Genomic DNA, 27,324 nt, shown 5'->3' on the forward strand with positions numbered 1-27,324 from the left:
GCGGCGGCGGCGGCGGTGGTGGTGGGTGCGGGAGGAGGTGTGAGGGGGGCGGCAGGGCCATAGGAGGAAGGGGCGGCCCATTCGCCTCCGTGCTCGGGCCGCAGTGGAGGAACGGGGAAGGCCTGGCCGCCCTTGCACCCCGCCAAGAGGGCGCAGGGGCTGCCGGGAGTCCGCTGGGAAGGGGGACCCGCAGGGCTACGGTGAGGCGCATCCGGGGCCCGGGGGAGGGGCTGCCGCGGCGCCTGTTCCCCGGGGCGTTCGCATCCCTGCGGGTGATGGCGAGGAACGCGCCCCACATTCCGGGTAGTTTAATGGTGTGCTGCGCTGGGGAAGCGGAGCACTGAAGGCAGTATTGAGTGGGTGAAACATAAAAACCCCTACTGTACCACAGTTGTAACCAGAGTTGCTTATCTGTTAGGTGGATGCCTTGTTGTATACTTAAATACGGTGGCCCAACAGGTCAAATAAAGTGTGCTTAGCCCCAGCAGACTGCTAGGCCATGCTGGATGAAGTATGTAAGTAGAGAGTAGTGTGTAGTTCAGCTTCCTCTGTCTCGCAGCTTCAGACATCGGGCAGGGTCATTGTTTCTGTGGTCAGTGGCCTTGTCTGGAATTGTTTTGGCCCCTCTGTATAAATTCATATAGCTGTTTTTTGAATAACTGTAAACTCACAGCTTCCTAAAAAACTCTGCATGGAGCTGTATTTCTCAGTTTTATTGTGTGCTTTGTTTCTTTAGTTACTTTTGTCACCAGGTGGTATCATCTGGTGCCATCTTGCTTCTGTACTGAAAGAAGTAAGCAATTGCCCCCTGCGTACTTTCTTGGAGGCAGTCACAGTACTCTAGGGTTGTGTCACGTGCACTGACTTCGATGCAGAAGAGTTCTAGTTTACATGCTTGTTTCTCAGTTAGAAGTTATTGGGGGTCTGACTGTTCTTACCCTTTCCTTTGTACCTTCAAATGAGTTAAATTCCAGACCTAGGGCCAGGAGCTCCTTTCCTTGCTTCAGTTACAGGTGTGGTGTTCAGGTGTTGCTTTGAAAGCCACTGTTAAAAGAATATTGCATAAGCTCAGGAGGTAAAAGGCTTAATATGTTGCGCATTGATACATCACCTCAAATCAGTAGTGCGTTACAATTGATGGTTGCATTGTAATTTAGTCATTTGTTCCTGTTGACAGTGTGGTGATTAAGTAGTGCTGTAAATCAGAGCTAAAATGAAAGAAACAAAAGGCCATAGAGGAACTATTGTTAAGGGTTTCTATTACTATTACAAGTTCAGTCATCCAAATACTAATAATGTGATTATTTCTTTTCTAAATTATATCCTTACAAATGGCTTTCCTCACGTGCTTGTATGTACCCGCTGATTCTTGTCTGATGTTGACATACAGAGTGTTTTAGAAGATAGTGTCTGAAGCTTTCTAGTCCTCAACAATATGAGATGTTTGCTATGTGAAAAATACTTGCTGTCCCATATAGGATACTTAATGCTGTCTTGAGAAATTAATAAATAGATAACTAAATGGGTCTTCTAAATATGCTGACAAATATTAATTCCTGTTGAGACTGTGGAATGACTTAATAGCTGTGTGATATTTAGAAATTCTACTTGGAGTTAGTACTGTTTTGCTACATGGGTGTTGATGTATAAGGAAAACTTATGCCTGAAAAGTGCTTTCCTAGATTTACTGGAATAAGTATATAGGGTATGCAATAGCAAAAATATTTAGGAAAACATACGTTTTATTCTGTTTTATGATGTTAGACTTTTGACTGAAGTAGCAGAGAAACTCAGTAGTTCTCTGTGAAAGACTCATTTGAATTCCTTGGTACCGGGTCAGGGAGTGTGTCACAGGCCTTCAGGAGTCTGCAGACTCTGACAATACAAAACTAAAAGAAGAAAGCAAGAACTTCAAAGCAGTTACTGCCTGAACATTGTCTTTTGTGGTTTTGGTATACCTGTTTGTATGGGAGAATAAAAATGCCAGTTTGGTTTTTGTTTTCACAGAATCACAGAATGGTTTGGGTTAGAAGGGACCTTAAAGGTTACCTAGTTCTAACCCCCTGCTATAGGAAGGACTCACATTTGACCAGGTTGTAAATCTCTCTCCAGATTCCCTGTAGCCCCACTTCAGGTACTGGAAGACTGTTACAAGGTTTGTCTGGAGCCTTGTCTTCTCCTGGCTGAAATTTTAAAAGCAAACCCCTAGAGCAGCAGAGTATGTTTTTCACTAGCGCAGGACTGTGCTGCACTGAAGGCAGCTGGTTAATATGCTTCTGTGTGCACAAACCCAGAAGTCTAAGAATTACTTTGTTTATATTTTTAGTTTAAAATTTGAAGAGCTTCAGTCTTACTTCTATCCAGGTAGATTTGATTGTGTGTCTGGGTGTGAGTGCATCAGCAGCAGGGAGTAATTCACTATATGCATTTTTAGGGAGATGTGTATTCTGTTTAGACTTAAGACAAAGGAGAAAACTTACAGAAGACCTCTGTGTTAAATTTTCTTTTGCTTTTTGAAACTTGCAGCTTCTGAGTGTAGAAGTACCAGTGTTTACAAACAGTTCTAAGGAGCACTGAAGCCCAGGAAAAATGCTTTATAGCTGTGGTTTGTTTGCTTGGATAGTTTGAAATGAGTAGTGAATAAAGGATGGTTGTTAACAGAGGAAATGTGTGCAGGAGTATTATGGACACAGGCAGATGAGGGTAGTTAGAATTTAAAGAAAAAATCCTGAATGGTTATTCAGAATGCCATTTTCAAGTAGAAGCAAAAATCAAGAGCAGAAAAACCCTGAGTTTTGATAAGGAGAAAAATAGAGAGAGTGGAAGCAGATGCAGGTTTTCACCACTTTATTCACTCAGTTGTACTGTCACAGGCAATGAGAATCACAAGACATCAGTGCTTTAGCTGACACACCAAAGGCATGTAAATGCTATAGACTTGAACATGTTCATGTTTATCCATACTGTATTGAAACTGTTGCAAAATCAATTATCCATTGGATAAAGTCAGTGCTTTTTTTCTCTTATTTTAGAGAGACATATATCACATAGAAGAAATGATCGAGTCAGTCAAAGTAAGAAGACAGTGCATGCTGGATTTCTACTCGCATTATGAACATCTTTGTGCTCTTCAAGGCTCTGTCCCACTGAAAGCTGTGAAGGCTAACCTGAGTCGTCGTGCTCTTGATCTAACTGTGGATCGCATCAAAGCTACTGATTGGATACCAGTTCTGAATGCTATCAGGCATAATAAGACTCTGACTTCTATTGGAATAAGAGCTTCTCATCAACATGGTCTTGAAGAATCAGGTTTGTACTGATATCTATAAAAGATAAATATGTTGATGTAGAATTTTAGAATTTGCTGCGTAAAGCTTTTCTGTTACTTGGATACACGATAGAGAAATGATTATACTTAAGGAAGTATTTTTGTTAAAGAAAAGCATCAAAAAAGCAGCGGGTGATTACGGTTGCCTTCAAGTCAGTAGGGACTGGATTTTACTGATATGTAATTTTTGTTGTTTACTAGGTGTTGAAAGATACAAAACTTACTTTAGAAGGAGAATTCCAGCAATTCGATCAAAAGACTTGACTGGCCAACTATGCAAAGCTGTCAAATGCTGTCTCAGTATATCAGATGTACTAAAAAATTTAGAACTGCAGGGTTTGCTTCTGAGGGAGAGAGATCTAATACTTTTAACAAAGGTGAGACTGTTACTATACAAGTAAATGGAAAACATGCGTAGAACATAGAGAAGTAGCAACTCATTTTATAAATATTTGTTACAGATGAGGTTATTTCTCTTCTAAGGTATCTTTGTATTATCCTTTACATGAATTATTCTGCTGAGGTATTTTGTATAAACTGTTCTTGCTGAACCTGTATAAATCACATAACATTCCCTTGCCCTGATTTGTCAAGTCTGATTAGAGTGTTCTTAGCAACATCTTTGTCATGTGTTTGGGGCATGTAGCTTATGCTTGTGACTTAAACTACAGTGCATGTACATGACAGAAGGAATGTTGAGGGATACCAAGGAGATAAAAGCAGGTCTTCAGTATGTATTACTGGAACACATGTAGCTTCTAGGAAAAGAGGTTGCTGCTGTTTCCTGTAGGCTATGGCGCCTCCAGTGCTAAAGAGATGACCCAGCTTAAACTTAAGGTTCACTTATTTTAACCTTTCTCTAAACTCCCTATTGTTTCTTGTAGGGAGCATAACGTGTTCTGAGCAGTTTGGGTGACTCAGTCTTTGCTCTGTAGTTTTGCCTTTTCAAGACAGTTAACAAATACTGTTTTTATTCTGAAGGGCTTGGCCACAGCATCATCTCTGGAGAACGTCTCTTTTGCCCACTGTCCAATTGGAGATGGAGGATTAGAAAGTAAGTTCAGAATCAAAAACCTTAAATATACTTCTCTCTTTTTTAGTTCTTTAAATAGGTAAGCTTTTCAGTATTTCTGTTCTGTTTAAAATTGTTAAATAGTGATTAAAATAATAATCTTCACATTATTCGACATGATTTAACAACATTTAAAAATTTTACTTTCTTCACTACGTGATAGAAAATAGCCACAGTACTTTATAATTATGTTTATAGTTTTATTTAAAACAAGTCATAATATTTGTTTGATGTTAGCTTTTTATTATTCATGTTTACATAAGTAAACAGAAATAAAATATGTTCTAGTTTGTTCATATAGGCTTTGCTAACAACATGTGCTAGAAATATATAAACTTAGAACACTTAAATGTATTTAAAATATATTTCTTATCTCAACCCAAGTGTTAAAGCTGATTGAACTTCTTAATATGGCAGTGAAAAAGTGTGTTCTGATAATCCAGCTGTGGTGCATGTAGATAACATGCATGTTTTTGTTTTCTTCAGCCATCTGTCAGAGTTTAAAGAATTCAGCTAATATCAGATATGTAAACTTCACAGGATGTAGCCTCACATGGCGAGGGGCAGAACATATAGCAAATATATTGAAGGTAATTTAATCACCTTTCTTAGAACCAGATGTTCACAAGATCTTAAATACTTTTTCTTTTATTTTCAAGCTATAAATCCATCAAAGCACTTTGTGGACAGTCTGTATGCGAATTATTATTATGTGAATTCTAAAGTATGTGAATAGTCCTGAAATTTGTGACTTTGTATGTAAAAATTAGCTTACTTTACTGGTATGGGATTTAAATCTGTTTTTTCTTAGTAAATACCAATATTTCTTAGTAAACTGTTATATTTTTTTTAAATGAGAATTAGGGCTTTAAATATGTAAAACCTGTTCAGGGAGCACTTCTTTAATTGTCACGGATTTTGAAAAATGTCTGAAGTATTCTTAAACATTTGGTAAGAATAACGAATTTACAGTTTGGAGGTTACTAATGCACTCATTAGTAAGCCTGTGACTAGTAGAATATTCTAATTAGTTAGCAGTGGTTTACATGAAAGCACATAATTTCCTGGAGTTGTATTCCAAGATGTCTTGAAAGTGTCTATCTGCCAAAAAGAAGGTATTAAGACGTTCTGTAGCCATGTTTAGTAATTTGCATCGCAAATTGGATGATCAGAGTACACACGACTTAACTGTAATATTTAAAAATTACTTGTATTTCTTTAACTCAGGAATAGTGTATCTGTTATTCTTATATCAGCACCCAAATGCTGATGTATTACTTTAAACGTAAGGTAACTTGTGATCCTGTCATCAATAATGGCTTTGTCTTTGCGCTTGGTAATAGCTTCTTTGTTTGCAAAGCACCAGGCAATGAAAAGACATGGAGAAGCTTGGGCTGAAAGCCTGCGATATAGGAGACCTGACCTGGACTATATGACTGGCTTGAGGCGTGTTACTTTCAACTGCAACATGCTTGTTGGAGATAGAGGAGCAAGTGCCTTTGCAGATTGTCTAGGAGAGGACCTTTGGCTAAAAGGTATTGTAAAATACTGACTCTTAAGACGCAGTACTAGCAGGCAGAAGACTTAAAATTGTCAGTTACAGCAAATGTAGCCAGAAGAGTAGCTGCCTGTTTAGCTAGAAAAGAATAATCTGTTTTCCAAGGAAATTTTTCTTCTGTTGAATTGTCAAAGTATCTGAATGCAGTTGTCATCTAGTTTTGTCCTCTAGTTTTCTTGCGATGTTGTTTGTTCTACAGTGTATCTGTACAAAATGGCTAATGATGGTGGTGTAAGTCATAGCATTCAGTACATGGAATCACATACTTACTACTGAAATTGTTTTGTAGTTTGAGCCAGGTGTGCAGATCAGAATAAAGAATACTTAAGCAAACTCGACATACAGAAGTCCACAGAGATGAGTGCACAACTGCTGAGGCAGCTGGGACTGTTTAACCAGGAGAAGGCTCAGGGTGGGGTTCCTCAAGGCTCACAAATATCTGAAGGGAGGCTGTAAAGTAGGTGGAGCCAAGCTCTTTCTAGTGGTGTTTAGTGACAGGACAGGCAGAAGTGGGTACTGACTGAAACACTTGAAGTTCTTCCTGAACATCAGGAAATGCTTTCTTTCTGTGGGGGTGTCTGAATACTGGCACAGGTTGCCTGCAGTGGTTATAGTCTTCATTCTTGGAGGTCTTTAATTGCTGACCAGACATTGTACGGGCATTAAGCAAGCCTGCTCTTCAACAGGGGCTTCAGAGCTCCCTTCCAGCCTCAGCCGTTCTGTGATACTGTACATGCACAACATGAAATAAATGCCAGAGCTGTAACAGTACTATTTCTTAATGACCGCGTAATTTACTTATCTTTGCAGGCAAAGAACATGTAGAAACATTGACTCAGACTGTTCAGACATAAGTTGTGTATTTGTTACCTTGGGCAGTTGAATTAATTGATGCCTGGGAATATTATATTTACTAGGAATTGTCAAGAGCAGTTACTTAACCGTGATTTTTATATTCCTTTCTTTGCAGTTGTTTCGCAGTTGTTCATGTAACACTGATTTCAGTTTCTAATTTTATTCTCTGAAAGTATTGTTGGTGTTACACATGGCTGTTACCATAATGTGTTTTTTTGTTGTTTTTATACCTCCTTAAATATTTTAGCACTTGATTTGCAACAGTGTGGAATATCTAATGAAGGTGCAAAGTCATTATTGGATGCTCTTCAAACTAATACAACGTTAGTGGTACTTGACGTAAGAAAAAATCCATTAATTGGTATGTATCTGTATCTGCCTTTGTCCTTTTTGTGTTTTTTTTTTTTCTTGGTTTTGTTTTGGTTGTGTTGTGGTTTTGGTTCTTGGTTGTTTTTGTGTGTGTGTGTGTGTGTGTGTGTGCTGTTTATTCAGTGATCTGCTTAAACACTTGTCTCATGCAGGAAATTCCTAATAAAATATCTTTATTCTAGATACCGTTATGATGAAACGCATTATTGAAAAAGTTCTTATGAATGGAAATAGTGATAATTTGGAGGTATGTGTTAGGCATTTTGGATTGAATTTGGGGCTTTTTTTGTAGCTGCTGTTGCGTTTTCTTAAGTAGTTCTTTCTAAAGGAAGACTTTGTTTGGGGTGAATCTATTCTTTGTAATCTTTGTTTGGGGTGAACCAGCTATTCTAGTTACAAACAGAAGTCTGACTTCTCAGCAGTTTAAAAAGCAATCAGAAAAATCAGAGGGGAAAAAAACTAAAAACACTAGCAGCAACATGATATTTTATTGGGCATTTTGTATGTTTTCTTATGTAATTTAAGATAGTATATGTAATAAAACCTGATATCAATTTAGTGAAAAGAAAAATGGAAATGTGTGTGTATACTTGGGCATTACTGTCGAATGTTAGGTAAGTATTGCTTTTCTACTGCTGGAAGGCTTTCTTGCCTTGTTAACATGGTAGTACTAAGTTTTCATTAAAAAGTAAAGGAAGTCACAATTTGCATTTTAAAACTCTATTTTGAAACTTATTTTCTGCCAATAATTTACATAGTTAGGATTTTTTAAAGTTGGTTGTTACTATTCTTCCTGATGCTAACCATGTCAAGTTAAAGTACAATACCCCTTGCCATCTTTAATAGTCCACAGAGAGTTTACAATGGCATGCAAAAACTAAGTATCTGGGCCATTTATGATTAGGTATTCTATTTAAATACTGAGTTACATGTTTTTGTAACATAAAAATTAGATTCAGTTCCCAGAGGAGACAGCAAACAAATGAGTGTGTTCTTGCTATTGCTTTCATAGAGCTGCAACAAGCCCAGTTCTTGTTCTAGAACTTACTGCTCTTTCCGATTTTGAAAAGGCTTAAAAGTCAGAGCTGCAGATCTCTGTAGGGAGTATCTAATAAACTGAGAAGTTTGTGTGTAGGTTCCTTGGGTATTAAAGTTCCCCATTTCAAACATCTTTAAGACTTCTTTTGGAGAAATTGAGGTTGGTTGTGAAGGAGTACTCATTCTTCTTGGCAGATGCAGTCACCACTTTTAAAATGTTGCAGGGACCACATGAAAATTGCATTTGCCCGGAGAGGCTCAAGATGATTGGAAAATTGTACTGGGAAAAAAAGTAACTCTTTGGGTAATCTCCCATGTACTAAGAGATCATCTAAGACATTTGTTTTGTATTCATCCAGGTAGTAGTATTGGCAATGCTCTTAATTGTTCATACCTCATTAACAGTATGAATGAAAAAGGATTGACCATAAGCTTGCTAAATAACTTCTTCTTCCACAAATAAAATCAGCCTAGATACTTTATTTCATAAGGTCTGTGAGTAGGCTGTTGTACTAACATTTGCAGTTTCTCGTGAGAATGGTGGAGACACTCAAGGGATGATCCACTTGGTTAGCAAGATGAATGCTAATATTCGAATTTGAGGTTGATAGACTTTTGAAAGTGAAACATTTACTACCTTAATCTAGGATTTACAGTTGGCTTTCATCTTAGTTGCAAAAGTCTGGGTATTATGAAAGGAAAACCAGTTGAGTTTCTTTGAGGAGTGCATGAGTGCCTTCATGTGCTCTACACTGAAAGTCAGTGATGTGGGGTTTTGTTTTGTTGCGTGGGGGGTGTTAGTGGTGTGGTGTTCTGTGGCTTTTTGATTTTTTTTTTTTTTTTATTAAGGGGTCAGAACTGAGGGAATAAATTAATAACCTGTCAGAGGTGTTAATGAAAACAAACAGTTGATCACTAAGATGTGTTACAGAAAGAACTGCAAGGACTGTTCCTTCATTCTGTCAGTAGTCAAAATTCAGCTGTTTCATTTATAAAACCCCAATGCGCAAGTAAAAACAGGAGTGCCTTTATGAGAGTGCTAACAGCATATTCTAAATTCTGTATCTAACTAGCACTTTGGTTCTATTTTTAACATAAATTCCAGTTATTTTTCAGATTTTCCATTTTTTTATAGGCATTTACGAATTTAAAGGAGCAGTGTTTGTTCCTTGTAGCTTAAGCTTGACAAACAGAATATAGTCAGTTAGCATCTACATTGCTTCCTTTTGTCATCTGTGTACTGCCTTCAAATCTTTAAGAGGAGGATGTGCTCGCCCATTTATTGTAGTGGAGAAAACATTGGTGTCTATCTTTGAAATTAGTTAATTTAGTGCAGAGGTGGGTTTTTTTTAATTTTACCTGTTGTAGTTGCTAGAGATGTGGATTTCATATTGATGCAAAATGGATAATCAGTTGGACTGATATTAGCCATGTGGACACTTGTTGACCATAAAGTGTAAGACACAATTCTCTGTGAAACTAATGTGCTGTCTGTGCTTGCAGCAAGTGGCCTCAGACAGTATCTCGCCCACAGAGAGCTAAAGCTGCATAGATGATCATCCCTAGTACTGCCTCCAATTTCATCTGTTTCTAGTTTCAGCTCTTTATTGTGCCGAAGGCTAACTGTCATAATTCTCATGAGGAAAACTCAGAAAAGTGATGTTTGTATCAGAGAAATGACAGAGCTGTGTTCTGTGCCATCTGATCTTGTCAGCACTGTGGTTTTGCTTATGCAGAAAATGTATTAAGGTGCTACTGTATTGCTTTACAAAGAGAAGTTCAGTGGCCTTTTGACTGGACTTACAGTCATAAGCCACCATAACTACAAAAGGTTTATTGGCTGCCATAAATAGTCTGTAATACACTGTCACCACTTGCTTACTGGATGCAAGCCACGACAACCCTTCCATCCAGTTCTGCATGAAAACTGGTTGTATCTCTTTGCTTTTCAGTAGCATGTAGGTGCTTACCTTTTTAGTTGGGCTTTCAAGTTTACAGGAAGAGATGCCTACTGCTAGTTGATGGTTTTAGATTTGACTGGAGCTAAAACAGGAAAGTTGTGTTATCTTAGCAGCACTCTGTTGCTAGTATAGTGGACTGTAATTGTAGATTAATTGTAGTAAGTGGTGAAAGCTTGTGTAGATTCTGACACAAAGACTGAATAACTTAAAGGAAAAATTCACTGAAGGTGTCTATAAAACAAATTGCTTTTATAGTCTCAACTCAATTACTGTAATTTTTCAACACTGTCTTAACATGTTTGCTGTCTTTATTACTTGCATGTTGTTAAAGAGCTGCAGGCACCCAGACAAAAGGCAGGCTACTGGACAAGATAAACTTGGGGCTTAACTTGATATAGGTGCTTGTTTATCTGTGTAGTAAAACAAAATGAAGATACTCTTGCTCTTTGAAGTTTACTGTTTAATTTTCTCTTTCTACCTATTTTTTAATTTAAAGTGAACAATTCACTTGTCTCAGGAGCCAGATATAGCTGTAGACCCAGCAAAACTTATATATGAGTTCAAAGCTTTTTTTTTTTTGGTCTGTGTGAGGGTTTTCTTGCCAATGATAAATTTGCACTAAACTTAGAGCAGAGTCATGGCATTTTAATCTTGCTTGTGCATTGGCTGTGAATAACTTCAGCATACTATTCCTGTACTATGATGAGGGGTTTAGAGCTCTTTTGAGGTAAGCTTTGTGTTGCTATCAACTGCATTTCCTTCAACAGCTGCCTCAGCGCTAGACTGTGTACCAACTAAGGCTAGATGCACACTGAAAAATAAGTGGCAGCATAAGTTAATATCCACCTGGAATAATTAAATAATAGAGCTGTTGCTATAAAAGAAATGAAGTTTGAAGTCCATCAACTGCCTTTGATTACCACTATGTATTTATTATAGTTTGGAGGGGTTTTCATTATAGGAAGTGAAAATAAACTTCATATTTTTAAAAATACTAACTTCATTTTTGGTAATACAAAATCATGTTAAGAAGGCTTTTACTACTCTGGAGAACTTTGGCCTGAGCCAGTCATTCCTAGCAAGCCAGCTTTCTGAGAATTAAATGCAAAAGCCAGAGTTTCCTTTTTATAGGGTTGATGCCGTTTTTTTTACTATAAAAGGAGAAGTGTTTTGCACAGGAGAAAGGAAAATATTGGATGGGATATTATAGTGGTGTTCTGGGAACACTTTCTGGTAATGTAGCACTCAGACTTGAATTGAATCTGTGTTTGAATTTGAGCTTTGTGGGATTTTTGTTTTCCTTAATTTTACAGTTTACTAAGTTTTCTGTAAATAGCAGTGTTTTCCATATATCTGACAAAATCCCCTCTAATGTTAAATGTGCACCTCTTTTAATACCAGTTACTAAACCAATTTGTCTTTCTGTTTAAAAAAAAAAAAAATAAATCCAGTATAAGTGGCTGATGTCTCCATCTTCCAAGGACGTTTTGAAAACTAGACCGAAGAGGAGAACTGTTGTCCTAGGAAGTGGTCCGAAAGGAAAAGCTACTATTCGTATTGGTAATACTGTCTTTATTTTCTCTGACTGTAGTAATTTTTGTCTACAAACAAATCTTTTAATGTTTAAAAGCTTTAATTATGAAATAGTCAATGTATGTAAATGTCGGTATTTTGCGGAGTACTTCCCTTCAAAAAAGAAAAATCCATTTATTCCTCATTCAATAACATGTCTTCTACCGTCAGTGTTTTCCCTACAAAACTTGCTCTTGTTTTTAGTGTTACTAGATATGTGGCTGGAAGAATGCTAGGAAATGCTGACTTAAGATACGTGGAAGTATTGCATATATTTATTCTGAGTGCATCCTATGAGCTTTCACTTCTAGGAACTTGTCAGTTGTTTCCTAGTTCTAACTTTAGAGCTAGTTCTAACTAGTTCTGAACTAAGTTGCCTAGCTCTTTTGATGATACAGCCTTTCTGTAGCAGACTGTCCTCTGCCAGAACAAACAAGTATGCATTTTTTACTGATGCACAGAATGTTCTTTTTTTTAATTTCATGTAAATCTACTATAAATAGCGTGTTTAAAATAACATAGGTATCTTGAATATAATTAAATATTGAATATAATTATGTACTGGTAGCTGTAACACACTTGGTATTTTTTAGTCAGTTACTAAAATTTCCACTGTAATACATTTGGCTGTCTTTCATCTTTGCTCTAGTTATCTGGAAGCAAAGAGGTAAGCATAAATCAGATTGAAGTCTTTGTACAAGTAAACTGTGGGGATCCAGGGTGATGGAAGAAGAAAATGCCTGAACTTAAATATAGTTGTGGTGGGTTTTGGTTTTTAGGGGTTTCTTCTTTTTTTGTGTGTTTGTTTTTGAAGAGTAGGAGTTAGGAGGTGAAAATTACCCATCCTGTTTGAACTGAGATTTGGAACCCTGTTGCCGTAGTTATGCATTTCTGTACTATTAAAAAAGTTGTTTTGATGATCTCAGAGAAACAACAATCTGGGGTCTCGCGAGATTATCTGTATGAAATACTAGGTGAACAGTTTTCTTAATTTACGCAGAATCTGGGGGAGAGTGATCATTCATGCTAGATTATCTAAATTTACTTTGAGTTATAGAGTATGATTTAAAGAGCAACAGAAGACTGGACTAGTGAAGATGGCATTTCATTATTTCTCTTAAGTGAAGATATTGCTGGTGTTCTGTAGAATTGATCAACACGAGGACCAGCTTTAGCTGTAAGCATTTTGCCAGTTATGCAATCGGCGTTCTTCTCAGAAAAGCCACTAGAGGGCAATTTGAAACACATAGTTCGCCCTGTTACCTGTGCGAGCTGTACGTGCTCCCACTGGAGACAGTGCCCTTAGGTATCTCAAATCAGTAACGTGAATAAAACTCCTTAGCTACAAAAATTTGCTTCCTTTTTGAATAATAGCATATCTTTCTTACATCTACCTAACATAGCAGTTAAGTATACCAGTTTATAACTGCAAGCAGATAAACTGCCCACCCCTCATTCTAAGAAGCAAACAAAAAGTTTTTGAGCACTTCAGCAAAATTAGACTGAGAGGTAGATTTCTGACAATCCCTTTTATTACATAGGAGATTTTATTTAGATACAGTAAACTGTGAATTTATATGTAAATAATTAAGTATAATAAATCCACTTTTCTCCCATTGCTGTTCAATACAGGGTTACCATCTAAAAAGTCTGTAAGTCCTGGGAAAAAAAGTATGTCTGTGAAAGACAGTTACTCACCAAAGCCACTACCACCAGGCACAAAAGGCTTCCTTCCGTGGAGGACTGCAGAACGTGCAAAGAGATGCAGGTGAGGTTTTCATAGTACAAGGGAAAACACTAAAGCATTAAACCTGCGTGTTAAATACAGTAGAGAGCAATGTTAGTTTTTTAAAAGTATGTTTTTAGAAGTTATACACAGAATTACATATTGCATCCATAATTTTTTTCTGCTTACAATATTTTTGAAGATGTTACATAAATTCTATTTCAATAGGTTTTTAAAATACCCAGACAGGTATAATTTGATGGCCATATTCAGGTGCAGCAAAAAAACTTCCACAACCAAACCCATCTTGTTTGTTTGTTACCGTGTTACTAATTATTTATCAAACTTACTGTAGCTGAAGATGCAATTTAGTTTTCTGAACTTGTTGTATAGTTTGGTTTGGCCGCAAATTCAAGGTACCTAGATAATTTTTCCACCGTTTTCTGCTCTGTCTCCCCCACTACCAACTTAATTATTGTGATCATCTAAGTCCTTTGAAGTAAAAAAAAAAAAAAGTTGCACGTGGAAGCCACAATATTCTTATCATGCTTCCTTTTGAAACAGTTTTTGGTTGGGATTTTATGAATGTATTCCCTTAACCTTGGCCTCTCAAAATAGGAGCTTTATAAACAAAAAATTACTTAATGTTCTCTCATAACTATAGAATGAAATGAGGATGTGATGAGAGTTACAGAGATACAGTGCAGTGTCTGATGCTGGTTTTGGTCTCACTTCTTCACCTGTCCTACAGTCTAGTGTTTGGAAATGAAATACGTTATAAATTTAATTTTTCTCAAAAGTGTTATTTTTTTAACTTTAGAGGAGGGCCAGTGGATAGCACTGAAGAATTACCAGTGAAGATTGAGGTACACTCTCTCTCTCATATGATGGTTTATTTAGCAAATGCATGCCTGAAAAGAAAGATGAAAGTGTTCTCAACAGAATATTACTGTCTAAAAGTTAAGACTGGAGCTCACTGAGAAGTTTCTCTCTGAGAAATGCAAAATAACAGCATATGTGAGCATTTGGTTGAAACTTCTTTGATACTTAGTTTACTCCCATTTCTGTCATCAGTATCTCGGTTTGTTAGAGCACCTCCTCCTCTGAGCCTGGTGTTCCCTCTGCTCTTTCTCACTCTTTTTCCCTCCTCTTCTGCATGTCTGGCATTTTTTTGCCTTTCTTACATACGCTTTCCCTGAGGCACTGCCGTCTTGGCTGCTGGGCCCAGCCGTGGGTTGAATACAGCACTGGGCAGCCCTGGCTGCTCACCATGGGGACCACCCTTGCTACTAAATCCTTGACGCTTATATACACAATATATGCACACAGATTTTTTTGATTTTTTTGGTGGTTTTTTTTCTAAATATTGTTTGATGCAAATTCATTTCGAAATTGCATAGCTGGGCAATGTATATGCATTGTAAGGGATTCTGGGAAACTGCTGCATTTAAATTAAGCTTTCAGTACTGTCTTTTTATTGCACAGTGTAATGAATGCTGTGAGTGGGTGTGGTTTTCTGATGTAATTAGACAGGTATTCCTGTGAAAGTGACAGTGGAAAGTGCTTCTACATCTGAAACCGAAGACACAGAAGATTTAGATGTTGTTATCCACTACCCTGATTTGTCAAAATCATTAGATAAGATTAGTGTAACAAAGCACCAACAATTACAGGTAAGAGGCATGTTCTGTGCATTAAAATCCATGAAGATTGCATCAATTAAACCATGTTTTATTCAGAAAATTATGGTTAAGCTAATAACCAGTCATGCAGCAGGATTTCTGAATAACTTAATTATCCTTCATTATGTAAGGCAGGCTTCAGTTTCAAAAGATGTGCATCAAATATGCACTGGATTTCCAATCTCTGAATAGTTCTAATGAAGATGTGAACAGTGTAAGTATATTGTCAAAACAGGCCATAATGAGGAAGAGCCCCACTTAATACACACAGCTGCAACATGCATAATTTCTCTGTTTCAGTCTTGATTCATGGTTAACAAATCTTTTGATGAGTGTTATTGCTTGTAGTATTTCCTTCCAAGTGTTTCCTTTATAAATATAATTTAATGTTATTTCTAATTATAGAAATGAAAATAGCTAGTATATTGTAATTATTGTGGTGTAAAAGTAATTACAGAAATAACTGGAAGTTTGTTAAAGCTCCATTTTATAATTGAGCTTGGTATAAACTTCTAAATTTCCTTTTTATTATTCCCTCTGTTTTGGCAGTTCTATAAAACTAGCAGTAGCAAGACTGACTGTTGCTGCAAATGTCTTGACAGGAAATGTTATAAAAGGAAGGGAAAACACATGGTGTGTTTCAGTACCTCAGTAACACTGATGAGGTCATCTAGCACTATTATAAAGTAGCACCCTCAGGCAGAATAACTGTGTTTTTTCTGAAATGGTTAGGATTAGACTTTTGTTTGGAGAATCTGCACTGCCTCCAAATGAATACTGTTAGAAATAAGGCCTATAGTCAGTTTGATTTTGGTGGTGATTGTCATGGATTATCACTGGTTGAATGAACTGTTTATGTGTATAAACATGAAGACTGCCTTTATGTAAGTGAAGTTGAAACTTAGTGTTACAGGTCTATATGTAATGGGAGGGTTAGGGTGGCTTAGAGTTATGGTGGAAGGCAAAAAACTGTACAAATACTGCGTAAATAACTACCTGCTTTCTTTTTCAGGGGAAGTACACTTTTTCTTTAGGCCTACTATTTTTCTCTCTTGGGCTTCTGTTCAGGAAGATTTTCAAGGTTTTCACATGTTGCTGGGACTTAAAGTTGTATAGCAGCTTTTTTCTTTGTAGGTGATTTTATATTACTGTTTGTGTGCAATATGTTGACATTGTGCTGTGTAGTGGCTTCAATATTCTCATGAAGAGCATTGTGTCTGGAATCATGGAATTAATTCCATGTCACAAACATATTGCACCAAAACCGTATTTGATGCTTATTGCACCAAAGACAGGAAAGACAGTGCTTTCAGAAAAGCATGTATTTTTGATGTGTTAATTCTTGGTGTTTGAAGAGGTAGGAATATTACTTTCAGGACACACTGCAGAGGAATAACGTGTTTTGTGGTTTGCTGAAGGGTTGTCATATTGACCTGTTTTGTCAGTGTTGCTTGTAGTATTACATACAGAGCAAATGTGAGGAAGGGGTAATTTGTGCTTAATGTTACCTTCCACGGAGGTAAAACTAGAAATTTTAGGAACCTACCCTAAAATTAGTTCTGATTTTCCTGTGCTTGTAAAGGCCCAGACTCTCCTGAATTTTCTGGTTTTGAAAGCTAAAATACTTTTTTATAGAATCATAGAATAGTTAGGGTTGGAAAGGACCTTAAGATCATCAAGTTCCAACCCCCCTGCCATGGGCAGGGACACCTCGCTCTAAATCGTATCACCCAAGGCCTCGTCCAACCTGGCCTTGAACACTGCCAGGGATGAAGCATTCACAACCTCCCTGGACAACCTATTCCAGTGCCTCACCACCCTAACAGGGAAGAATTTCCTCCTTATATCCAGTCTAACCTTCCCCTGTTTAAGTTTTAACCCATTACCCCTTGTCCTACCACTACAGTCCCTAATGAAGAGTCCATCCCCAGCATCCCTGTATGCCCCCTTCAGATACTGGAAGGCTGCTATGAGGTCTTTTTAAGCCATATTTGCACATCTGACAATGCTGCTTAAGCAGTCTTGAACTGTTTTTGTGCCTCACCTATCCTTTTTGTTATGTTGGTTTGTTATGCAAAGCATGATTTCACATTATGGCAGATCCAAACTTGCAACTTGTCACTACTGAATTGTGAGGTCTATTTCCCCTCTGTCCCTTAGTGCTATTCAATTTTTTACTTTAGCCTTTTTCTCTTTTGTGTCTTTTTTTTCATATTTATCTGATTATAAAGTGACTTGATTCAACTTGTTTATGTGGAGAAAACTCATTCAGTTGAGTAGAGACATGCGAAGGCCGGCACCTGGGGAAGAAAAACCCCGTGCACGAATACATGCGGAGAGCAGACCATCTAAAAAGCAGCATTTCAGAAAAAGCTCTGGGGGTTGTGATGGACACCAAGTTGAACACAAGCCAGCAGTATACCCTTATTGCAGAGAAAGTGAATGGCACCCTGGACTCCATTAGGAGGAGTGCTGTCAGCTGATGGAGGTGATCCTTTTCCTGTATTCACTCAGCACTGGTGAGGCTACACTTGGAGAGCCATGTCCATTTCTGGGCTCCGTAGTATGGGAGAGACATGGCATACTAAGGAGAGTTCAATGAAGAGGCATGAGGATGCTGAAGCAGTTGGATCATCTCTGCTGTAAGGAAAGACTGAGAGAGTTGGGACTGTTCATCCTGAAGAAGAGAAGGCTTATAGGGGGCCATATTAATATATGTAAATACCCAAAGGGAGGGTGAAAAGAGGACAGCCTGTCTCTTTCCTGTGGTGCGCAGCGACAGGGCAAGAGGCAGAAGTCACAAACTGAAACACAGGAGTTTTCTCCTGAACCTCAGGATGTACTTCTGTTGTGAGCATGATTGAGCACTGGCACAGGTTGCTCAGGGGGGTTGTAGAGTCTCTCTCCTTAGAGATATTAAAGAACCATTTAATGTGGTCCTGGTAGCTTGTTGTAGGTGGCCCTGCTTGAGCAGGTTGTGTCAGATGACCTCCAGAAGGCCCTTCCACCCTTGAGCATTCAGTGGTTGTGATACTTTTCCAGATTAGTTTTCTGCCATTTTAGTGGCTCACATTGGCTTATGGGATTGTGTTCTAGAACTGGAGCACAGTAAGTGGCAGAAGTCTGTGGCTGGTCATGTTGTGAGGGGAAGTGGAGGACCCTTTTTATGTGCACTAATTGGGCTTAAGTAATTGTGCTTAAGTAATTGGGCTTAACAGGGAATTGCTTGAAAGAGTCCAGTGCAGAGCCACAAAGATGATTAAGGGAGTGGAACATCTCCCTTATGAGGAGAGGACGAGGGAGCTGGGTCTCTTTAGCTTGGAGAAGAGGAGACTTAGGGGTGACCTCATCAATGTTTGCAAATATGTAAAGGGTGAGTGTCAGGATGATGGAGCTAGGTTTGTTTTTAGTGATGTCCAGTGACAGGACAGGGGGCAATGGGTGTAAACTGGAGCATAGGAGGTTACATGTGAACATCAGGAAAAACTTTTTTAGTGTGAGAGTGACAGAGCACTGGAATGGGTTGCCCAGAGGGGTTGTGGAGTCTCCTACGTTGGAGATATTCAAGGCCCACCTGGACAAGTTCCTGTGTGATGTACTCTAGGTTACCCTGCTCTTGCAGGGGGGTTGAACCAGATGATCTCTTGAGGTCCCTTCCAACCCTTGGAAATCCTATTTAAAAAAAAAAAAAAAAAGAAGTACTGTTATGAAACAGCTGTTACTACAGAGCTGCTTGCAAGGGGGGGGGGGGAGGAGCTGACTTGGAGGACTGATGAAGCTGGAAAGTAAGCCAGTATGTATCTGTAGCAGGCGTTGGCACAGCCCTTCAGTAAAGTGGGACAACCAGCTGTGCTAGAACAATGATGGGATGCAGAGACAGGATAAACAGTAAGAGACAGAAGCTCCTTAAATTGCCAGTGTGCCAAAAAAGCTCTTGAAACACCCTTGATATGACTAAATGACCAGGCTTTCACTTTAGTATGCAAGTCCTTACAAACTTCCCTGCATCCTTCTGTTCTAAAAAGAGGCTTTAAGGGTACTATTTAGTGAAATGGTGTTAGTTGTGCTTTCATTAAAAAGAAAAAAAACACAGTCAAAATCCTTTCTTTAATGAAAAGCTGAATTTCTGCTTGAATGAAAAATGAGAACTGATAAGTATTCTTCCCTTCCACTGCATGGAATCTGAAATGTCAGAATTGTCTCTGATGAAGAATGTAGTTGAAGAAACTCCCAGATTTTTTCTTAAATCCTTAAATAAGAATATAAGTTAGAACTTCACTCTTAATATAGTTAGCAGTGTAATTCTTTCTACGTGTTAATACTATCTGAATTATGTTGAAGTAGAGATTACACTATAACATTTTTTTTAAAATAAGGACGACAGTGTAATTAAGAAGAAAAACATGGCAAATTAGTTCCTAAAGTTTTTCTCATATATTTACGCTTTTAGTTTATAAACTTCAGTTTTATACCTGTGTCTGTTGTGAGTTGTCATATTGCATAGGGTAATTCTGAGGGCTACAGATAGCCTTGAAGATGAATAGCAAACATCAGTTCTGTTTTTCTGGACTACCCTACTAGAAGGCTCAATCTCGTAACTTGGATCTACATTTAACTCTCTCTGAGCTTTTTTATGCAAAAGACTAGAGGCCTGCCTAAGGTAGTGAATTACTCAAAAGGAAATAAAAGAATAAAGCATACATATACTTGTAATATGATGGTGACAAATATTTTGCCCAGGTACAAGGCATTGCCCTTTAAATTCAGGCTTCTGATACTGCTTATGAGGAGATATAGCTGCTTTGTTCGTAATTTTTTTCATGAAGTCAGCCCATAATCATCAAATATTGTGTACATCTACAGGGTAATACTACAAAATCTCAAAATTTCTTTTAAAAATCTTAATTTAACCATTTTCTGAGCTTTTGCCTTTTGAAAATAAAACCAGCAATGTGAAGAAAAAGCTCAGTGCTGTTATATTTAGCATTGCCTAAAGTCTATCCAGAACAAAATTACTATAGAACTGTGGTTTCTAAAGTTGAGTTACTTGCCAAAGAACCCTACATGCTAGGAACTTTGAAATACATACATATATGCATACGTGCACGCACTATAAATGGAACTGGAAGAACTCTTCAAGTCTGTGGTACCTGTGACTGATCTTCAAAGCCTGTAAGGATTGTAACTTACATGTCAAGTTGTGAATGTAGAAAATTACAGGTGCTACTTTCTGTGATGGGGTTCTGTATTTGTAACAGGATTTCTAGCTCCTGTTATTTCCGTGTTCCGGGTTAGACTGCGTTAAGACTGTGGTTTTTGTTTAGAGTTCTCAGAGATTTCCCACTTACCTCGTACCTGGAGGCAATTTTTTTATATCATGGCAGTTAGATACTGCTAAATCTCTTCCCAAATACTCTTTGAAATGTGGGTTTCCTGTACATTCTGACATCTGAGAGTCTTTTTCATGTTCAGATGATAAAGATATGACTAGCTTTCTAGCTCCAGGGTTAGCTTAGATGATGCTAATCTAGGGATCTTGGGAGTGGGCTTCACCGGCCAGTAGGGCCAGACCCATAGTCTTCCCTCTGAGTGGTTGTCACTGGTCAGGCTTTATCTAAAACATTTTAGAAACTTCATCTTTGAATTAGGTGCAAAAGTCCCTCTCATCCTACAAGACCTGTGAGGACCTCTTTGCATTTGCAGAAGGATTATTTTCACTATGCATTCTGTTGCATACCAGTCTTCCCAGTTGATTGCTTGTATGAAGTGCAGTAGTATGCACTTGAATAAGCTTTTGATCGTAAAAAAAGGATTTCAGTACTATTTGGGTCTTTGCTCCTCTGTAGAACTGATTGATAAGGTGTGTACAAAAAAGCAGTGTCCTATGTCATATACGTGCTGGTATACAACATATATAGGGAAATGAAGAAGCTTTATATATTGTTCATTCATCTAGGTTACCGTCTGAAAAATACGGCAGCTTGATAATTTTGACGGTTTTTACCTTTGGAACCAGAAGGTTGTGATAAGGCATGCAAGAAATAAAAATCCTATTTGTTCTTCCACTTCAGGTGCTGTAATTAAAGATGATAACACTCTGATGTGGTACGAGAATACATGGTATTGCTTATTAAATCTTGACTACTGTTCACTGAAGCAGAGAGATTCACTTATTGGAGCTAAAAGTTAAAATACAAGTTTAGGCACCTCATGAGTAAGGCTAGAATATGTTTGTTAGACGTTAAAGTTTGGTATTGTTTTTGTTAATTCAGTGCTAAGGTGCTTAACTCAAGCAGTTTGGGTTATGAAAAACTTAGATTTTCTGCTGAACAAGTGAAGCCAATTAGAATACAGTTCTTACAGTTCAGAATTTTGTATTCCTACTGCTGTAATAAGGAATACAGTCCTGGATGAAGAATGCCTTCTAAAAATCTAGGTATGGCAACTAAGGACTTTTTCAGAGCCCAGTTTGAGCATTGATGAGGTTAAAAATAAGGTTTGAAAAGGTTAAGTGGAAGAAGAGATGTAGAGAAGAATATATATTCCTGATGGCAATGTCATAGGCCCAAGAGACTTGTCCATAATCTTACCTGTTGCTATAGTGCAAATCTGTTAAGTGAATCACAGTTATTTCTACTTGCCTGTGTTAATCTTTTTCATCCTTGAGTTACATACTAGTGGACCTCTGTTGTGTTTTTGTAGGAGATAAATTATTGCTTGGAATCCCATGTGATAGTTGTTAATTGGATGTGCTGAGTTTTTTCCATAATATTGCATGTTGATGTGACATTCTAAAATAAATTTTGTGACAGTTTGTATCTGTATTCTGATAGGTGGAGCTGGAACAATGCATGGAAAAATTAAAGGAAGAACAGAGTGCCAGAGTAAAGGCTGAGGAACGAATAATGGAGGTAGTTATTTTTAACTGTTAATCATTTTCACTTTTAAAGGAGGCACCAATCAAACTATCTACTTCCTTAATTAGGAGTAATTAACAATGACCTCTAATGTGGAAGCTTTCAGAATTTCAGTTCAAAGTCACATGGATCATTTACTAGCCTGAGGGCAATTATGAAATCTTGGTTTAGTAATGTGTGCTTGTTCTCCGGATCCTCTTCCAAAGCCATGAACTCTGGGTCAAGCTACCCTTCCAATATGTTTTATTCATTTGGTGTATTAGGATCTGGAGCATTCTGGTGTTTGTTTTTCTCAAGAAAGTCATTAAGTCTTTTTGCAATTTGTAGCGAATGGATAGTTCTCTGAGGTCTCCCACCTTCTTTATCATGACTTGTGCTGAAAAGCTGTTTGTTGCAAATGTTGTTTAATTTGACTTGTTCTGTTGCTTTGATTTTTAAGTTTTGTTTCTGCAAGCAACAAAAGTGTTGGATGGTTTTATAAGTTGGCTATAGTCACCAGTTGTTTTGAGGCATAGTTTTGCTTCATGATACAGCCAAACTAACCACTTGTTGCAGTTGAATTGTAAGGTCTGTTTCCCCTCTGTCTGTTGTTACTGAGCTAAAGATTCTTTTGCAACAGTAAGCAGAATTTATTGTAATAGATTTGCATGTAAGGTAATGTAATCAAATGGATTTGGTTTTTAAAGAAGGTCTGGAGTGGAATGAAGGTGCTGGTACACTTTGGAGCTTGAGCAACAAGTGGTACCCCACAGTACAGGGAGCAGATACCCACAAAATTACTTCCTACAAGGTTCCTTGTAGTTCTCCAGTGTGGCCATCCCCATCCTTCAGTAATTTGGAGTGAACTTCTGGATGTTGGTTGTTTGAATAGTCAAATACTTTTTAGGCTTAATACCCAGTGCAAGAAATATTTATCTCTTGTGCTAGGCTGCTTAGCCATAGCACCTTGTCTCTGGAGAAGGGATAAGCTACGTAGCAGTAATCTTTGAACTTCTTCATTCTGATGCTAGTTTAACAGCTACAGTGCACTACACAGATTTATAATTTTTGTCCTCACATAAAAGATGGAAGAAGAAACACCTGTAGTGGAAGTGATTGCATAGTTAATCTTAAACAAGTGTCTGAGTTAGTGTTTCCCTCAAACACAAAACCATATATATCCTTAGAGTTGTCATTCAACTTTCAATTTATTTGATTAATATTCAATGTGGAGAGAAATTAGATCATCTTAAACTTCCAGGTTTGGGATGCACAGTGCAGGAGAGAGATGCAGTCATATCCAGTCCCTCTGTTACAGAGGGGTGAATATAAGGGAGGGCGTTGGCCTTCATTAAGGTTTTTATTAGTAAAGTAAATTCTTTGGTGTTAATCTGGCATATAATAGATACAAAACAACATGATAGGAAGGCTAATCTTTTTGCTTGCACTTGCTCTCAACATTCTGTATGTAGTGAAGACAGTGCTGAGCCAGCAGTTTTGAGTGCCTGAAGCAATGTCACTATGGTAGCATAGGATTGCAGCCAGCCATGGATAAACAAACCTGCACAGAGCTCAGTCTAACAGTGTCCTGAATATTTCTGGTGCAGGAAGCCCTGTATCTTTTGCAACAGTTAGTTTGGGTATTTCTCTTTGTGATACTGCTCTGTAGGCTTGCAAAGGAGGGGGTGGGTATTTTGTGGGGATTTAACTGACAGTGGTAGAAATTACTTTATCTGCCTCTCTGCTTCCCTTCCCCCCCCCCCCCCCTTTTTTTTTTCCCCTTAATAGCTGGAAGTTGAAAATGCAAGATTAAGGAATCTAAATGTCTCCCTATCTGAGGTTCTTCATGCGCAGTCAGTAACCAACATGATTTTGGAAGATGAAGGTGTTCTGGGCAGCATTGAGAGCTCTTTCCAAAAGTTTCACGCTTTTTTAGACCTTCTTAAAGATGCTGGGTAAGTCATCGCTTAAGCCTTAACTCTTTCTGCTGAGTTCTTTTCTTCTTTTGCCTACGTAAAAAATATTTTTTTCGGATGGGCCCTCCATCAGTTCACGATAATAGGGAGCTGCTCAGAAAGTTACAGAATACCAATCACAAAGACTGCTCTTCTCAGTAAGGTTCTATATATAATACGCTATGCTGTCGATTGATGGCTGCAACTTCTCAACTATTATTGGGGGTTAAAACGCACAAGTGCAGGTTTGGCCAACTTGTAAGCTGGCAGGTGAAGCAACATGGCTGTATTTACGAAGCATGTAATTGGATTTGGCTATTGGCGATTGTGCTAGTTTGGGAGATCTGCACCAGTCTTCTGCTTGAATTACAGAGTTTTAATCTTTGTTCTACCTGAGTGGCAATCTGCTTGTCAGCATCCTGGTTTGACATCAGTGCTAACTGGGAGAACTTCATTCTTAACCTCATAACACTGAATGAAGACTGGCAGTTTTGAACCTTCAGCCTAATTTGTGCAAAGATCTGAAAATACCTTTAGCCACTTATTTTCATCTTTATTAAGCTAGTTTGGGCTTCTTGGAAAACAATGGAAAAAACTATCCTTAAAGCTTCAGACAGTTTCTGTTCCTTCTTCTGGTTTTGAATGTTTAGATTTTTCACATGATAATTTTTTTGTGTGTGTTATGTCCTATTAAACTGTATTTTACAGACTTGGGCAACTTGCTGTTTTAGCTGGGATAGACCAGTCAGATTTTGGTCTTTTGGGGGATCCCCCAATGAATTCTACTCTCAGTAAGCCTGCTAATACGCTAAAGGAGAAGTCTTTTGAAGAAGAAAGACATGAACGTATCCAGAATAGCAAAGTAAGTCTGTAGAAGGAATGCTGGTGGCAATGTACTTGATACTATAATGCTTTTCTGCTGTTATCCCCCTCTGACTGAAAGTAATGATTACAAAATGATCCATGAAGTTATGCAACCTTTTCCTGTAGCTGTATTTATACAGATCACAACAATTCAGTGATTAATGTAGGTTTTTTAAGTGATTACCATTTGGAGCATGTATCATAATTTACTAAAGAAAATGTTGGTGATAATCATGTTGTTTCTTATTCCAGAATACAAAAGTCCTGTAGTGGTATACATCTGTTAAAAATTGAAAATACCATGATTATTTTTTTTAGAAACACTTAATAGTGATGTATAGTATTTTTAAAATCTTAGTCTGATAGAGAGGGTACAATAAGGTTGTTGAAAAGCACAAATTTTCTGTTAAGTACTTGCAGAGCCCATGTCCACTTCAGTTAGATTTCTGTGTGGGCCATTTTTTGCCATATTTCAGGCAACTAAAAATTTGGAATGTTAACAACACAAGGTTTTAGTTTCTACTGTAAAAACAGTAAGTACAGCACCTTGCAGATTTTTCAAAGGAGATACTAAAGTTCACATTAAAAAAAAAAACAAAAACAAACCACAACAAACACCAAAACCAAAACCAACCAAGCAGGCTTAAGGTTTTTTTTTAAAGGAATGAAAAATTAAAATGCTGGCAGCCTGCAAACTTGTCCAAGTTGGATAAAACTGTCATACTAAAATTCATTCTGCATTTTGGTATGTTTATTATACCCAGTGTCTTCCCCATTAAGTGTTCCAAATTCTTCAAGAACAGGATGAGCTTATACATCATAATGGCAAAACGCATTGGGGTTTTTAATGGTGTGGAAAGCAATTTCCAGTTTTGCAGTTTGAATATGCCAAAATTACTTGGCATAATAAAGCAGTTATTATAGGTTCTTTGACATCTGTTTGGCTTGCCACAGTGTTTTCAGCTCATAGAGTCTTCTGCACTGTGACATAAGCTTTTTTCATACAGTTTGAATAATTATCTAATTCAGCTACACTTAGAGGCCTGAACTTTTTTTTAAGTGTACAAAGCATACATGGCAAAGAATGATTACAGAAAGCTTCGACTAACACTTAATGCTACTCTCATACTTATCTCCTAGTATTGGTTAGTTTGGATTCTTGTAGCCACTAGGTGTTGTGGGCTAGACTATTGGGACCACACTACTGCAAACTGTGGGTTATATCAGAGTAATAGTGTGACTAGGCTTTGGCTGCTTCAGTGTAACTGACACATTTTTGTAGTATAAAGTTCAAGCTAGATGTGAAACTGTATTGGTATCACCCTGTCAATCTCGTGAAATTCGCTTGCTTTGAAAGATAATAAAGGTTGTGCTGTTATCTCTCTTTCATATATTATGTGATGACTTTATTTTGCTGTGCAGATTTTAGTATATGGTAGTTGCAATACTGGATTTTTTTTTTTTTACCTTTATTATAATCTCTTACTTCAGAACAGAGCTGAAGATATCCAAGCTTCTCTTCCTGGCACATTTCAATCCCAGATGGCTATGAAAAGTGCCTTCTCTGCTCTTAGAGAAATAGAAGACATTCAGGCTTCTGGGCAGCAGTACCAGCCCAGCTCACAGAATGAAAATGAAGCTCAAATAATTAACCAAAACAAAGAGGATAAACCTCAAAATACTACTCCAACATCCCGTGAGAAGAGAGTCAAACAAAACGAACAACCAAAAGGGCATCAATCAGCAAGGCAGTCGGTTACCAGTTGGCATTCATTTTCTGATTCCAGTGTACATATTAGAAGTAATGGTAGCAGAATATCCAGTGATGCTTCTGGAGACAAAAGCAAAAGTTGTTCCTCAAAGAAATACATCCCTAGAGCAAACGAAATGGCAATTCCAAATGATGGAGCAAGCGGAGACCAAAGCAGACAGCAGACAGTAAACCGCTCTGGAACTGATAGTGTTGGATCTGATTCAGAAATGCAAGAAAGTATCAAAAGTCTTACCAGTATTTGAAATGATTCTAAAATGTTTGGACTGTTTTTTACACTTGCAAGAGTAAAAACAGGTTTTGGATGCCTTGGTATAGTTTGAGAGTTTTTTGTAAAGTAATGTAGGCTTTATAACCTTTTTAAGCATTGTATGCTGTTTAGTATTCCTACTATTTAGTATTAGTTCCATGTTTGCATCACTTGTTACTAGATTTTTGGTTTTGGAAAGGTGATAACACTGGTGGTATGGTACCCTTAAGTTTGTACTACATACAAAGGATTCCTGGCATGTGGATTTTATTGTGTATCGCAGATCTCATTATACAGTGTAAACTGTCTTGAGCTAATAAATTTAATTTGATCACTTTTTTTTCCCCAGCATTAATTTCCAGTGTATTGCAATGGAAGTAGAAAACGTGGGCTTAGAGCAGACAGCAAGTTATGCCTAACAGTTGCG

At 37.7% G+C, this 27,324-nt stretch overlaps 2 protein-coding genes across 4 annotated transcripts in view; both read left to right on the plus strand.

The window, feature by feature from the left end:
* Positions 1–27,232, plus strand: CEP78 (centrosomal protein 78). 2 transcript variants are annotated; one of them, XM_061370292.1, is made up of 16 exons: positions 1–21; positions 3,033–3,309; positions 3,530–3,705; positions 4,310–4,382; positions 4,887–4,990; positions 5,761–5,935; positions 7,061–7,174; positions 7,365–7,429; positions 11,633–11,741; positions 13,386–13,521; positions 14,300–14,345; positions 15,009–15,152; positions 21,995–22,072; positions 23,846–24,012; positions 24,721–24,874; positions 26,368–27,232. In XM_061370292.1, exons 2-16 carry the CDS (start codon positions 3,057–3,059, stop codon positions 26,890–26,892), a joined length of 2,319 nt encoding a protein of 772 aa, XP_061226276.1. In that variant the 5' UTR covers positions 1–21; positions 3,033–3,056; the 3' UTR covers positions 26,893–27,232. The 2 variants fall into 2 exon arrangements, with proteins under 2 accessions (XP_061226276.1, XP_061226277.1); XM_061370293.1 differs by lacking the exons at positions 1–21; positions 3,530–3,705 and having other exon boundaries at positions 3,149–3,309.
* PSAT1 (phosphoserine aminotransferase 1) overlaps positions 3–27,324 on the plus strand; it is a 49,804-nt gene continuing 22,482 nt past the window's right edge. Inside the window, exon 1 of one of the 2 annotated variants that reach the window (XM_061370294.1) lies at positions 3–21. The gene's annotated coding sequence lies outside the window, so the exon portion shown is untranslated. The remainder of the gene's footprint in view (positions 22–27,324) is intronic. The other variant, XM_061370295.1, reaches the window with a different exon arrangement.

This window comes from Neopsephotus bourkii, unplaced genomic scaffold, assembly GCF_033783945.1.
Source record: "Neopsephotus bourkii isolate Nb327-2 ecotype Australia unplaced genomic scaffold, CSIRO-AGI_Nbou_v1 NB_1535, whole genome shotgun sequence".
Classification (NCBI taxonomy): domain Eukaryota; kingdom Metazoa; phylum Chordata; class Aves; order Psittaciformes; family Psittacidae; genus Neopsephotus; species Neopsephotus bourkii.

What these genes read in the sequence shown, in the direction of transcription:
- CEP78 (XM_061370292.1), top strand. Translation starts at nt 3,057, where the DNA reads ATGATCGAGTCAGTCAAAGTAAGAAGACAGTGCATGCTGGATTTCTAC. An exon ending in GAAATAGTGATAATTTGGAG is followed by an intron (nt 7,430 to 11,632) that starts GTATGTGTTAGG and finishes AAATAAATCCAG; the next exon opens with TATAAGTGGCTGATGTCTCC. An exon ending in AAAAGCTACTATTCGTATTG is followed by an intron (nt 11,742 to 13,385) that starts GTAATACTGTCT and finishes TGTTCAATACAG; the next exon opens with GGTTACCATCTAAAAAGTCT.